Consider the following 15,728-nt stretch of genomic DNA (forward strand, 5'->3'; position numbering starts at 1 on the left):
TAAGACATCTTTATACTTAAAAAAAAATTCTGGGTCTTAAGCTTTGCATTTGTCTTTTGTCAGTGTTTCAGCTTGAACAGATCCTATGTAACTTGAGTATTCAGGATGAAAGTAAAGTCTGGGGATATTTCATTGAAGGCTGATAGTGTATATTTAGAGTATTTCAAACTGTTTGTTTATAGTTGACTAAGCCCATGTTTTCTAAATATCCCTGTACCTTGTTTGACAAGAGTTGTTCTAAACTCAGATAAAAGGCTCTAAACTCCTATTAAATGCTAAGAGGCAAATAAATTACCTGTAATAGCTTGAAAATGTGTGTAAACTCTCTAAACTGAAGTTGAGGGATTACATAATATTCCCCATTCCCCAAAACAGGTAGACAAGTTTAAAAGTTTAATACAACCATAAATGTTCCTACGTACAGAGTTGTTTTATAACCTTTCTCTCCCTTGAAATTATCACCATACAGCTAAGTTTTCACTACAAGTCTAACTAAATGAATATTAAATTAGTTGAAAAGATATGCAAAGAGATTTTAAAATGTCTTGGTACTAGGTCATCTGATTATTACATGGTAAATAAAAGATGTTTGGAGAGGGTTTTGCAGACTCCACAGTGGTAGCCTTCCTGGCATTAGTAGTCTCTGGCACTTTAGCTTTATCTTTTCTGCTCTCTTTTCTCTGTTTCTGTTGTTCTAGCCGTGTCTATGTCTGTCTCTCTCTTTCTCTCCATATCTTTCTATTTCTGTGATGTTATTCAAAGCTATAGTTTGTTGCCTTTTGCCTGGTTTTGATTTTAATTGAAAAGTACAGTGTCACTGGCTAGAAAGCGATTTTACTGAATTTGATTTTTGCTTTGCTTTTGTTGTTTTGTGGGTAAATTCCAAATAACAATTTTTATTTATTTAATTAAATTTTCTTTATTTTTATAATTGTTAACCTTTCTTTTACTTAAGAGATTTTTTTAAAAATGTTCCAGTGTCCACTAATCCAGAACAATATATTTCTCCTTGCAACGTTCCAAACAAGCAGAGGCTGCCAATCCACCACTCAGAATTTTTGCACATTGCATACTTCTGACATTAACATGTTCTCAGTGTGACCTTTATTTTAGTTTTGGACAATTGTAGCTGTATATATCTAGGAAAGGGAGAAAGAGGAGCTCAAGATAAGTAAATCTCATATCATGTTCTCTTATAAATCAAGATATCAAGATTCTTCTTTCTCTTCTTTGTTCCTTTCTTTCTCTTTCTTTTTTTCTTTTTTCCTCTCTCTCCTTCCTCCCTCTGCCTTTCTTCCTCCCTTTTATCCCATTACCTGTCTGTCATCATCTAACAAGATGTCATATACCTGTACTCTGTTTGTTAAAAGGGTTATTTGATGCTTCTAGTCCTCTCTGGGTGAGACCATAGCTTCAATCTTCTGATTATAAACTTTAGTTATTGTTATTTTCTTTCAGGTTTCTGGAGTTCTTTAGATTCTGTCTGTCTCTTTTTTACCTATATCTTGGTATCAAAAAACATATCTTAAAATTTGTTACCATGGGAGTTCCCATCATAGGTCAGTGGTACCAAACCTGACTAGTAACCATGAGGGTGTAAGTTTGATCCCTGGCCTCTCTCAGTGGGTTAAGGATCTGGCATTGTCTTGAGCTGTGGTGTAGTAACAGATGCAGCTCAGATCTGGTGTTCCTGTGACTGTGGTGTAGTCGGGCAGCTGCAGCTCTGATTTAGCCCCTAGCCTGGAAACATATGCTACAGATGTGGCCCTTAAAAAAAATTTGTTACCATGAATGTGAGTTTATCTCTCTAGCTTGTCATACTATAGTATGTTTGGTGAATTACTTTTATGTAGTAATTCTTTGACACGTTCCATCAGTCGCTATTACAGAGATATTTGAGATTTGATGGTTATAAAGGAAAGTATGTAAAACTACAAAATGTAAACATACAGGTGAAAACTTTTGATTAGTAATATTCGAGTGCTTATTTTATACTTAAGGATAAAATGTGGTAAGAGTGAGATTGGTTTTTTTTTTTTTTTTTTAATCTAGCTTACAGTTAAGTTGGGATAAAATACACCTGAAAAGATAAGTATTGATGAATAGTTTGAACTGGTAGCATGACATATGAGAAAAGAAAATTGCTATATCTAAAGATGTAAGGATCACTTCAGGTTGGATGGTCAGAGGAGGTTGAATTGGAATTATGCATTGGGAGATAAATAAGAATTAAGTCAGAAAAAAGATAACTTTACAAGGAATGTTACATACACAGCCAAATAAGAAATATTAAGACATGTTCATAGAGTAATTCAGGAAGATTTTCTGGAAGAGATTTTGAAAAATGAGTGATAAAATGGAAAGCATAGATTGAGGTGTCTTGTGGGTGGCCTCAAATTACTTGTAAGCATAAATAGTAGTTAACATATTGGGGTTTTGGTAAATTACTTTATATTCCAGAAGCTTGAGAAAAATAATGTGATTGCCGGTGGTAGTATTTCAGATATGAAAGTGGATAGGTTATATATATTTTTGTGACATAATGGTAGACTACCTTTGTGGAAATGGCCAGACAGCACTTAAGAGATACACTATGAGGAGAGGGTAGGAGTAGAGAGAAGGAAGTGGAGTCTCACCTCTCCTCATGGAGCAAGAGAAGGCAGTGTATAGGACTTAAAACTATAAACTTTTAGAAGTATATTTGACCCTTGAACAACATGGATTTGAAATATGCAGGCCTACTTACGTGCAGATTTTTTCAGTAGTAAATACCACAGTTATACCAAGTCTCAGTTGGCTGGATCCACGGCTCCAAACCATGGATACAGAGGAACTGTGTGTATAGAGAGGGCTATTTGTGCAGAGGTTTGGTGGCCCTAACCCCTCATTATTCCAGGAGTCACCTTTACTCACTTTTAGCAGAGTGGAGAAGAGATCATGATTTCTAGAAAGTGTGTTAGGAAGACACTATGCTGTTATTATGTCAGAGAGGCCATAGGAGAAATTTCAAGGAGGACTTGATTAATAGTACTACTTTCCTCAAAGAAAGCAGAATGTGTAAAACAAAGTGCTGTTTATTTTAAAGATGAGTTATTTTTTTTTTTTTTGGTAATATATTTTTCTTTGGATGAACATAAGAGCTGATTCTTCACAATCCTTTTTGTATGCCTAGTGGTTTTATCAAGCCAATTACAGTGGTTTCCTTTTTTAAATAAACTTATGTATCTTGGGAGTTCCTTTTGTGGCTCAGTGGTTAACGAATCTGACTAGGAACCATGAGGTCACGGGTTCGATCCCTGGCCTCGCTCGGTGGGTTAAGGATTCGGTGTAGCCATGAGCTGTGGTGTACGTTGCAGACATGGCTTGGATCCCACACTGCTGTGGCTCTGGCCTGGGCTACAGCTCCGATTAGACCCCTAGCTTAGGAACCTCCTTATGCTGTGGGTGTGGCCCTAGAAAAGGCAAAAAGACCAAAAAACAAAACAAAAAAACTTATTTATCTTGACACACTTATTTTAAGTAGCTGTCTTTAAATCATAGGTAATAATGTTTCCATTAATTAAAGAATTTTCAGTATTAAAGTATTTAAAGTAATTTAATGAAGCCTGGACTGTTGGAGTATGGATAGCTTCCCTTAAGATATATTTTTCCTGGAGTTCCTGTCATGGCTCAGTGGTTAACGAATCCGACTAGGAACCATGAGGTTGCGGGTTTGATCCCTGGCCTTGCTCAGTGGGTTAAGGATCCGCCGTTGGCATGAGCTGTGGTGTGGGTCGCAGACGTGGCTCGGATCCCGCGTTGCTGTGTCTCTGGCATAGGCCAGTGGCTACAGCTCTGATTAGACCCCTAGCCTGGGAACCTCCATGTGCTGTGGGAAGCGGCCCTAGGAAGGCAAAAAAAGACCAAAAAAAAAAAAAAAAAAAAAAAAAAAAAGGATATATTCTTTGTTTACATATAACTATAGTAGTAATTAGAAGGTGGCAAAAACATTTATAGATATGATAGTATCTGTCTCCGGTATTTGGTGTACATTTTAATTAAGTTATCCCCACCCCCTGTTCCAGGTTGATAAGCCCTAAAGGTTCTTTATATGTAAGGAAGGACTTTCTAAGGGTAGATCTTAGCATAAATTTAGTTTCTCAGCTCTTCCATCCTTGGGATATGAATCTGTCTTATAAAATTACTGGCATATTTTAAAAGGTTCATAATTTAAAATTATATTTTCTGAGTAAGATACTCACTTCTAATTGATGCTATGTTTTAAGAAATGAATGAGACCCCAAAATTAATCCTGGTTATAAACTTGGAATAATTCCGTAAAAGGAGGATGCTGCCTAAGAAAGCATATATTTTTAACCTTCTTGATTTTTGTTGGGTTTTTCTAAAAGTATTGAATACTGTTCCTCATGATTGATGTCATTAGTCTGCATTTTGGTGCTTTTAGCATACCTTATTTCCAGACTATCCACTTCTTCCAAAAAGCTTTCCTGAATATTAGGTCCTGGGATTTTAGAAGTCAGTAGGCCTCCTAGTGATCATTTAAATTATCTCTGTCGTTTTCCAGAGATATTAAGTGATTTACCCATTACTAGAGGAGAGTCCTCTTCAGTCTTAGGCCTCACTCTTCTGTCTCCTTTAATCTTTCTACGTCACAAAAATTATATTAGAAGCTGTAGATTGTATTCTGCCTTGGAAAAGGTACTGGTATTCTTCATTAAATATGACAGTTCTGTTTTCATCAAAGCTCCTAATTCATAAGTTTTTGTATTGATTTAATTTTTTCCAAGTTTAGTGTCAACTTTTAAACTAACAAGATTGTGCTGCTCATTTCTTGGGAGTATTTCTGGAATTCTTTAGTCATTATGAGAATTTTCCCACAAAGGAGTCATTATTTTAACTTCTCTGGTCTTTTTTTTTTTCTCTCTAAAAAACAAAATAACTTTATCATAATCGCCGAATATATTTTTAAATTTCCTTTAAAGTATTCTTCTTGAAGTTTTTGTACTTGCTGGTAAATATTTTCTCATAGACTTTCTCAGCTTTCCTTACTGTGATTTAACAAGTGTGAGTTTGACTATGTGGTCTTGGTTTATATACATCCCAAATAATGTTCAGCAAGCATACTTCATTTTATTAGGAGAATAGTTTATTTAAAATTTGCTTGTTTGATATTATTCTTTTCCTTCTGTTTTTAAACTTACTGGAGCATGCTCTAAGTTCCAGCAAAAGTTACATACATTCTTAAATTTTATGTTGACTTGTTCTCTTACTGAGAAGTACATTTAATTTTATGATAGGTTCATATAACTTAATAATAATATATGTGTATTTTTATGGCCACACCCATGACATATGGAAGTTCTTACACCAGTGATTGAATCCAAGTCACAGCTGCGACCTATGCCCCAGCTGTGGCAATGCTGGATCCTTTAATACACATTGCCAGGCCAGGAGTAGAACTTGCACCTGTACAGGGACCGTAGCAGCTATAGTTGGATTCTTAACCCACTCTGCCACAGCAGGAACTGCTAAATATTCTTTTAATTGAACTATAGTTGATCTACAGTATAGGTTCATATAACTTTAATGTGAATAGAAAGAATATTTTCTTTCTTTGACTTTTTGAATGTAAGCCTCATTGCTTTCTAGTAATACATGCATATTCAAATAGGGCCTTCATTATTTTTTAAGAATTATTGTTATTATTATTTTTTTTTGTTTGTTTATTTTTTAGGGCTGCACCTGACTTGTAGCATATGGAGGTTCCCAGGCTAGGGTTTGAATCACAGCTACAGCTGCTGGCCTACACCACAGCCATAGCAACACAGGATCCGAGCCGGGTCTGTGACCTGCACCACAGCTCATGGCAATGCCAGATTCCCGACCCACTGCGTGAGGCCAGGGATCAAACTTGTATCCTCATGGATACTAGTTGGGTTCTCTTCTGCTGTGCCACAATGGGAACTCCTTTTTAAGAATTCTTAATCGTAAATATTCTGACCCTGGTTTAAGAGGATAAAATCTATTTCAGAGAGAATATTTAACCTCTTTTTTTTTTTTTTTTTTTTTTTTTGTCTTTTTGCTGTTCCTTGGGCCACTCCCGTGGCATGTGGAGGTTCCCAGGCTAGGGGTCAAATCGGAGCTGTAGCCTCCGGCCTATGCCAGAGCCACAGCAACGTGGGATCCGAGCCGCATCTGCAACCTACACCACAGCTCACAGCAACACCGGATCGTTAACCCACTGAGCAAGGGCAGGGACCGAAACAGCAACCTCATGGTTCCTAGTCAGATTCGTTAACCACTGAGCCACGACGGGAACTCCTAACCTTTTTTTTTTTTTTTGATTGATTAATCATAGCATAAGTCATAAAAATAGCTGGGGTATATTTAGTTACATAGGAAAATAAAATATTTTCCCACTTTGTATCAATTGGAAAGCTTAGCATTTTTTATTTATTGTCTGAGGAGCTTTTTCTAACGATAAGTTTGGCATTTTAAATAATAAGGTTATGGGTACATTTTCTAATTGGTTCATAAGTAAAATAGATCCAGTGTTTTCTTTAATGCATAGTTACTGCAAATAATGTACTTTTGAAATACACTTTTAGTCATTTTTGGAGTTTCCTGGTGGCTTGGTGGCTTAACAATTCAGTGTTATCACTGCTGAGGCTTGGGTTTGATCTCTGGCCTGGGAACTTCCACAGGCTATGGGCACAACCAAAAAGAAAAAAAAAAAAGTCATTTTGGGGTTATAAAGATGACCTGTATCAAGAAAATTGGTACCATCCTGCCATATTCACAGTGGCATGTTACTATATAGGAAACACAATGATTTTCGGTAGGATTGCTATTTTTTTCTTTGCTTTTTTAGAGCTTTAAAAATTCTACCTCTCTCAAATATTCTATTAAAGATCTTCTACTAACTGTAATTGTGACAACATTGGTTAGTAGATAACTTGGGTATAGGGTTGATTAATCCTCACCACCACTCTCCCTGCCCCCCAAGTTTTTGATCTTGAGATTTTTATGTAAAATTTTATTTAGAGGTAAACTTCGTTCATGTGATCAGTTATTTATTTATAACAATTTATGTAACTTTATATTTGCCTAGAAAACACACAAAAAAAATAGAGATGTGAATCCTGACATTTCTATGTGTAGTCTTTCCTTTTTAGAAAATCCGAAGCTATATAGCTACTAATGCTGTGTTAACCTGGAGAAGCAGTTCTATTCTTTTGCGTTTTTGAATAGCTTTAAAGTAGACTTGGAATCAGTTTCCTTCCTATTATCTTATCCTCCAACTTTCTTCACAACTGAGAAATGATCCTGTTTCACTTACTCATTTTCTTGTTTTTATGGTCAGTCTTTAAGTGTACTAAACATTAGATTACTCTACCAGTTTTCTTTCATATGATTAAATTTTAAGGAAAGTTATTCTTATTTCTTTTCCATTATTTTCACCATTCAAAACAGCATTAATAAACACTAGTGTGCTCATTTCTTCTTTTCAGCAATCCAAAGGGAAAACTAGTTTTCTTTTTGAGGCACTCCCATTTGTGGTATTATATAAACTTCTTAGGCAGAGCCCTTCCTTTTAGAGTAACATTCTTTTAACCAAAATGCAAACCTTCCTTGAGAAATCAACTATCCTTCTAAATTCTCATTTTACTTCTGTTCTTGGTGAGCTGTACATTCATCCCATGCCATATTTTTAACACTAAAGAAAGAAAATTACCACTTCTCTCTTCTCTGAGCATTTCCTGGGATGTTGGAATATTACTAATAAAACTCAATTTGTTCTAGATCAGTGGATACCGGAACAGAGAGGAGGTATTTCTTACCTGATAATGTGTGTGTGTTCCGATTCTGCTAATCCAGAAATCCAGTCACATTTGTTGAAAATCATCCTTAGTTGTTATTTGTTAGGGAGTCAACTCCCTATTTTAGTTGTTTTCTGAAATTCAGTCCCTAGCTGTGCTTTAGATAGGGTAGAATTTTTACCTCTTTCAGAACACTGCTAAAGAAGTTTTCAACTGGAACATAGTCTGAAGAAGCACTGAGAGCAAAAAAATTCAGAGTGGTGATTGGCCACCTCTGTTTGATTGACAGGTTGCAGGGAGAAACCCATTCGTTCTGGATTAATGGAACTGGAAAACAGAAAACAGTTATCAGGTAAAAAAAACCTTTTCTTTAACCTTTGAAATTCACCATTTAAAAAGAGTCAGACCATCAAGGGAATTTATTACCAAAAAGGAAAATTTAGTGACTTGTGAGCAGTGATCTTTGGCTATTACTTCAAGAGTTACAAAAAAATCTCTACAGTTACTACACATTGTCAGCCACATTGTCAGCTTTTGCTGAAAGGGCTTGATTAAATGCAGATAAGATGGACCCTAAAGCACAATTGCATTTTAAATCTGGGTTAAATACATGGAGCAGAATTCTATGGGTGGGGGAGTATGGTGGTGTTTTATTTACAGAATTGTGTCTGGTCTGTGGATAAAGAGAATATTTTTCAAGGCTTTTAATCTGGCACTTTTCATGAATATTCATAAATTTTGTTACTATACGGTGTATTCTTAATCTTCACTTCATTAAGATGTATGCTTATGTACCTTTTATTGTAGAATTCTAGTAACAACACCAGCTCTTTATATTTTAATGGAAATTTTCTGATTGTTGGTTAAATACATTTCAGATTGAAGGCCAAGGACATGGTGCAGTATTTGACTGCAAATGCTCTCCTGATGGTCAGCATTTTGCATGCACAGACTCTCATGGACATCTTTTAATTTTTGGCTTTGGCTCCAGTAGCAAATATGACAAGGTAGAGTGTGATGATTATTAATCTTCTCCTTGTAATTTGTTTGTTTTTAAATCCATGAATGTTTAGGTTGTATTTTGGGGGACGGATGGTGATAATAATATTTATATTTCAGAAGAAGTAACTTTTTACTTAGCCTGCTGAAGCTATCTAAATTATAGTAGTTGGTGTATATAAGATGGGTATGGAAGATGTCGTCTATAGAGGTATTCATTGAAATTATGTCAGCTGTTTTATTTATATGGCTAATATGCATTTATCTGGGAAACAGTTCTGTAGTTTTCAGGTGGTTTTGAAAAAATATATGGCCTACCAGTGGTAACTAAGATTTTTAAATATTAAACACCCTATCTGAGATTAGTTACTGAAAGACTAATATTGCCTATTTGTGGTAGAGTGGTATACAAGATTATCATAGTAAAAATTGAATAGTTTAAGATATTCCAAATTAACCGATAAAATTTTGAAGTTACAGATGTGTCAGATATGAGTATAAACTATGCTTACTGTATATACGTAAGGATTTTCTTAAATTGTATGAGTGATTTCATTAAAGAGTTTAATTCAAAGAATAAGGTCACTGATTTCCCATTGCAAAATGCTAAAACCAATAATTCCCGTATATAATAATTTTTTTGGTCTTTTTTTTTTTTTAGGGCCGCACCTTGGCATATGGAGGTTCCCAGGCTAGGGGTCTAATCGGAGCTGTAACCGCTGGCCAATGCTACAGCCATAGTAATGTCAGATCTGAGCTGCATCTGCGAACTACACCAAGCTCATGGCAACACCGATCTCCAACCCACTATCTCATGGCTCCTAGTCGGATTCATTTCTGCTGCGCCACAACGGGAACTCCCCGCATATATAATAATTTTTAAAATAATATAAAGCATAATAGCTCTGGGGAAGTAAAAGTACTACAGAAGGATTTATGCCTAGATTTAATTTTGCCATTTAATTTGAAAGTGTATAACTTATTTTAATGCTTTATATGAATATAGCATCTTCCTATTCCAAAGAAAATTCAAAGCAGCTACTTTTCTGATCATAAAATTTATTGTAGAAAATATAGATAAATATAATTCAGAAAAATAATATTTTTCTATATTGTTGCCTAATGCCATAATTTAAATTAAAATGTTTGTCTTCTTTTAGAAATCTATAATGCTAAATTTTTCTTTGTCCAATCTTTTGTGGGCTTTTCTTTTTATAGATAGCAGATCAAATGTTCTTTCATAGTGATTATCGGCCCCTTATACGTGATGCCAACAATTTTGTGTTAGATGAACAGACTCAGCAAGCACCTCATCTCATGCCACCCCCCTTTTTGGTTGATGTCGATGGTAACCCTCACCCGTCAAGATATCAGAGATTAGTTCCTGGTCGTGAAAATTGCAGGGAGGAGCAGCTCATCCCTCAGATGGGAGTAACTTCCTCAGGTAAACGCTCTTTTTAATAGACAATGAAATTTTCCTTTTCCTACTGAAGTCTTATAAAATTGCTAACTGGCTAGAACTTTGTTTTTAATTGTTTAGAAAAAATGAGAAGTAAAATGATTGTTTATACTTCCTTAAAGTTCTTTGAGTAGTACATAAGTAGTATAAGACAATTAGGGAACAGTGAAGATTTAAAGCAATAATTTTGGTCTGTATCTATTTCTAACCTTCTGAGGACTAATAGGGTTAATCTCTAAATTTGAAATGAGAGGAGTCAGTTCACTTTATTTACTCAGCAACACACATTGCAAATCTCCTCTGTCTCTGACACTTGCTAAGCTGTGGTATTCAATAGTGAATTAAACAGATGAAATCCTTGTTGTCATGGAATGAGTTAGATTAGTAAACAATTACAAACAAATACATAGTTTAAAATTATCATAAATGTTATTATAGTAAATAATGTAGAATGTGAGAGACAGAGAATAGCCTGTTCACATTGAGGTGGTTGTTTTAAGAGGTGATGAACTTCTAAAAGGTTAAAAGTAAGGAATGAAAAGTGTTGCTGTTTTAGAGAGTGAAGTAATGGAGAGTGAAAATCAAGTTAGTTGAAGAATTGAATGGTGGCTGAAACAGAGACAACGTGCACAGATTTCTTCCCCGCTTTTGACAAGAATAATTTATTAAGTGAAAATAATGAAAAGACTAAAGAAGTTTAAACCAGTTTTGTAATCAGGAATCTTTGTTATAATTTAGACTAGAAAAGTATTTATGAAAATAGTTTAAAGTTCTCAACTCTAGCATAAATGGACAAAACTTCTAAATAGATATAAAGGACACATATGGAATATAATACATAATGAGTAACTTTTAAATAATAAATTTAGATTATGCAAGCAGCACCGAAAAAATCAGTCTCATTGCATTTTAGCAGATCTGTGTCTTTCCTTAAAGGATAGAGCATGAAATTATAATGAAGATGGACATATTGGGTAGGAAGGGCTGCTCTTGGAACTAGACCTGCCCACTCAAGTTGGAGGGAAGGGAGAAGCTTAGGAGGAGTAGCCCTGACTGCTGCCTGTAGAGAGCAGCACAGGCTTGCAGACCTGGATATCTGGAGTGTTTGCAACTCAAGTGTTTCAGCACCTTCACACAGCATGAACTCGAAGAATCTAAGAGCAGGCAGGATTTGAGAGGTCCAGACAGGCATCCAGATTTAAGAATCCTCAGTTATTAGAGAAGTCTTGCTCATAGGACTGAAATTAAGATAATTGTTTTCATTCCTTTAGTGGGTAACTGGCAAGAATCAGATCTTGTCCAGTTCTCACATAGGCACTATTTAGGCTGGGATTTCGAGCCTAGGTAACTAAGGAAAGGACTCATTTATTAAAATAGCAATGCTACTTAATTATCATGATTACTCCTTCTTCCTTCCATTTAACACTTTATAAAAGGGCTTTTCATAAATAATGTCTCACTTAATCCTTATACCTTTGGTATCCCAATTCTAAAGTTGGGAAAAATGAAAATTTGACAACATTATTTATCTTACTCAAGTTAAAATGTGTGGAATCACAGGGACTTAAATCTAGCTCTGATCTCAGTCCTTTGTTCTTTCTTCCTTGCTAAGCTGTCCTTAAAGTAAAAAGTGGACTTGATCTTGAAAATGAAATGGACCCTAGTTTTAGTATTGGGCTACAAGAAAACCCAGTGCAATAAGTATTGCTTCAAAGTGAGTCACAGAATTTTTAAGTGTTCTTGTTCACAGAATTCAGGGTAGATGTCATTTCTTTCAGTATTTTAGACTTGCAGGTACAAAAATAGAACAAAAGAAAAATACTTTTTATAAAAAACTTTAGCATCATTTCTAATTATATTTCTATTTGCAAATCTTGATCTGTGGTAAAATTTATTTGGGGAAATCCCTTAGAATTAGGCAAAAATAGATGTGGCTGTTGCAGTAAGTTGGTTTGAATGCAGCTTTGTTATATCTACACTGAACAATACACTTTAAATATTTCCTCAGTTAGAAACAAACTATATCAGATTACTCATCAGTGTTCAAACATGAGATGTTTTCTCACCAGCATACCAAGAAAGAGGCATTCACAGGCATTTTAATTTTTACCTGTGTCTACTCTAACCACTTTGTGGCTTTACAGTGTTGGTCAAGTTATTTTATATTTTATCCCCTTGAGTTTTAGTTTGATAAAGCGAAATAACATCATGTTCTTATTAACACATGTAATTTTCCCCTTTTGTTATAGCTTCCTTACCACTACTACTTCATTTCAGAATATCCTTTGTATCTTACCTTATTTACTAGCCTACTCTGGAAGTCTAATATCATCAAGGCCTTGCTTACATACCCACACACTTGATATTATTTGCTCTTTACTCTCATGGCAGTTCCTTTCATATATCTCATAATGCTCACACATTGTCTCACTCTTTCAGCAGGACTGAGCATCTTTATATGCCTAGCATTGTGCTAGATTTAGAATTTTAAGATAAATGAGACAATTCATGCCTTTGAGGAACTAAGTAGTGGGCTTCTGTGGGCTAAATACATACACAGTTGACCTCTCTTTCCTGGTTCCACATCCATGGAGTCAGCCAATCGTGTATAGAAAATATTTTGGGGAAAAAACCCTCCAGAAAGTTCCAAAGAGCAAAACTTGGATTTGCCATTTGCAGACACTACTTCCATAGCATTTACATTGTATTTACAACAATTTACATCGCATTTCATTGTATTAGGTATCTCAGGGGGGTAGTCTGGAGAGATTTCACATAGGAAATATCATGGAGGTGGCCTTTCAGTTGTTGCTTGGAAGGATGTTACCATTTATCACAGTTGTACTTGAAGTGGTCAGAAGCATCAGAACATTAAGGTGTATATCCTGTTAGGAGGGTAAGAGTCAGGTGGTATGACTCGCATGACTCGTGTGGGTGAGCATTGATGCTGGAGAAGTAGCGTGGGGTAATATACACCAAGTTCCTCCCTACCTCAAAGCTTTCTGTCCTAGCTCTTACCTTCTGTCTGGCGTGTATTCTGGCTTTTCATATGGATGATTGATTCTTCTTCAAATCTCAACTCAAATGCTTCCTCCTCAAAGTGGACTTCTTTAGCTTTTCAACATCTTATAGGTAGTTCTCATCTCTTTCCCCATTTTCTCTTTCTCATTACCTTCTTTATGTTAACATCTATATTTCTGTATAGATTTATTGTCCAGTCTCCCCATTAGAATGTTAATTCCCTGATGGTCAGGGACCCTGATATATCTTACTTACCACTGGATCCTGTTCTTGGCATAGTTCCAGATACATAATGGACACTCAAGAATTTGTTGAATGGGGCAGTAAAGCTTTTTGAGAACGTGGGTATTCAGATTTGCCTTTTTAAAAAAGAAATGATCTAAGAGGAGGTCCTTTTGCCACTTACTAGATATATGACTTTGAATAGTTATTTTGGTCTTCTCATCTATAAAGTGGAATTAATAATACAGATGTGATTGTGGTATTTTAAGGATTGTGTGAGTGCCTAAATAATGGTAAACACTTAGTAAAAGTTAAGTGTTATCATCATCATTATGTTTAATAAACTAAGATTGAAGGGGGCATATTGTCTTATCCCTCCCATCATTTACAGTTGCTCATCTCAGGCCTTTTACTTAAGCAGAATTAATTAAGTAATTAAATTTTTAGGGTCACACTCGCAGCATATGGAAGTTCCAGGACTAGAGGGTCAAATCGGAGCTACAGATACCAGCCACAGCAACGCAGGGGCTGAGCCACATCTGTGACCTACACCACAGCTCACGGCAACGCTGGATCCTTAACCCACTGAGCAAGGCCAGAGATTAAACCTGCATCTTCATGGATACTTGTTGATTCGTTTCCACTGAGCCACAGCAGGAACTCCAAGCAGAATTTCTTTTTAATTCCAGACACCAAGTGGGGCTCATCAGTAAAATGGTTTGAATATTAGACTAAAGTATACTTGGCATTTTTTGTGATATTACATAGGGCTGAACCAGGTTTTAAGTCAGCAAGCAAATCAGGAGATCAGCCCACTGGACACTATGATTCAAAGACTACAGCAGGAGCAAGACCTGAGACGTTCTGGTGAAGCAGGTGTCAGTAATACCAGCCGCTTAAGTAGAGGTAACCAAAGATTCTTTTAAGTGAAACATTTAAAAAATTGAAATAGTCTAAACCTACATCAATAAAGATGTGATAAAACAAATTATGGTAATTATTAGGCTGTCAAAATGATCATATTTTTGAAAAATATTTAATGACCTAAGAGAATATTCATAATATAGGGATTCAAACTATAGATAATAGTTTTTAATATGTATATCCTTCCAAATTTCCTATAATAAACATGTAGAACTTAGAAAAACATTAAAAATTACATTTATTCAATAATTTATGAAATATATGCAAAGCTATATTCTTGAACATCTCACCACCCTTATATATATATATATATATATATATATATATATTAATGAACTTCAGAGAGAATTTAAAGCAAATGTATCAATCATAAATATCCCTGCCCTGGATTGTCTGTTTTTGCTTTGTATGTAGTTTTCCCCTAAAATGCAGTTTTTTTGTTTTTTTTTTTTTTTTTAAGTAATGATTTTACGTCTTTGGGGCTTAACTTATCTACTGAATAACCATGTTTTGTTTTCATTAAGCTTTTGCTTGTAGTTTAGTTCCTAATTTGATAATTTAATTATTTGCCACAGTATGAAGTTTCATGTGGAAAATAGTATGGATTTTTTTTTCCTTTTTTTTACCCCCTCTGTTATAAGCTAATGGAGAATTGTCTCTAAATAGAACTTACTCTATTAATTCTTTTACTTAGGTTCTGCAAGTTCTACCTCAGAGGTACATTCACCACCTAATGTAGGACTAAGGCGTAGTGGACAAATTGAAGGTGTACGGCAGATGCATAGTAATGCACCAAGAAGTGAAATAGCTACAGAGCGGGATCTTGTAGCTTGGAGTCGCAGGGTAGTGGTACCTGAGTTATCAGCTGGTGTAGCCAGGTAAGGGGAGTTGGAAATTTTGAATTTCATTCTTTAGAGTACCTTTTCAGCTTTAATTTATTTTAAATTTATCTGAAGAGCTAATGTTATAAACTATTCATGACTCTGGATAAAAGTTAAATTTCAGTATATGTCCTTTTCTAAAATTATTCATGTAAATTATATGAGGAGGAGTGTGTTAAGGTGAATGAGGGGGAATTATAAATTTGCTTTGAACAAATGGGAGATTTTACTGAATAGCATATTTAAAATCTTAGTTTTTCTTATATAACTGTCTTAAGACACATTTCATAAAGTTTGTTATAATTAAGTTTTTATAGATTTTACTAATCATTCACACCATGTCATTCAGAGGCATAGTGAAAATACATTATATTGCTTACTAGTGATAGATTATATAAATAT

General features: G+C 35.1%; 1 protein-coding gene across 7 annotated transcripts in view; it reads left to right on the top strand.

Moving 5' to 3' along the window:
• The window catches only part of PHIP (pleckstrin homology domain interacting protein), a 130,528-nt gene that overhangs the window by 65,306 nt on the left and 49,494 nt on the right, over positions 1-15,728 (top strand). For all 7 annotated transcript variants that reach the window (XR_014807727.1, XM_021092177.2, XM_021092190.2 and 4 more), the window contains 4 exons: positions 8,699-8,827; positions 10,038-10,263; positions 14,290-14,427; positions 15,140-15,323. Coding sequence is in view for 6 of the 7 variants with exons in the window: in XM_021092177.2 (XP_020947836.1) it covers positions 8,699-8,827; positions 10,038-10,263; positions 14,290-14,427; positions 15,140-15,323 (677 nt within the window). In the remaining variant the exon portion in view is untranslated. The remainder of the gene's footprint in view (positions 1-8,698; positions 8,828-10,037; positions 10,264-14,289; positions 14,428-15,139; positions 15,324-15,728) is intronic.

The sequence above is a fragment of the Sus scrofa genome, chromosome 1, assembly GCF_054392235.1.
Source record: "Sus scrofa isolate SSC_HxYL_T2T_F1_AM1 chromosome 1, Sscrofa_HxYL_maternal_Yorkshire_Landrace_v2.0, whole genome shotgun sequence".
In the NCBI taxonomy this organism is placed as follows: Eukaryota; Metazoa; Chordata; class Mammalia; order Artiodactyla; family Suidae; genus Sus; species Sus scrofa.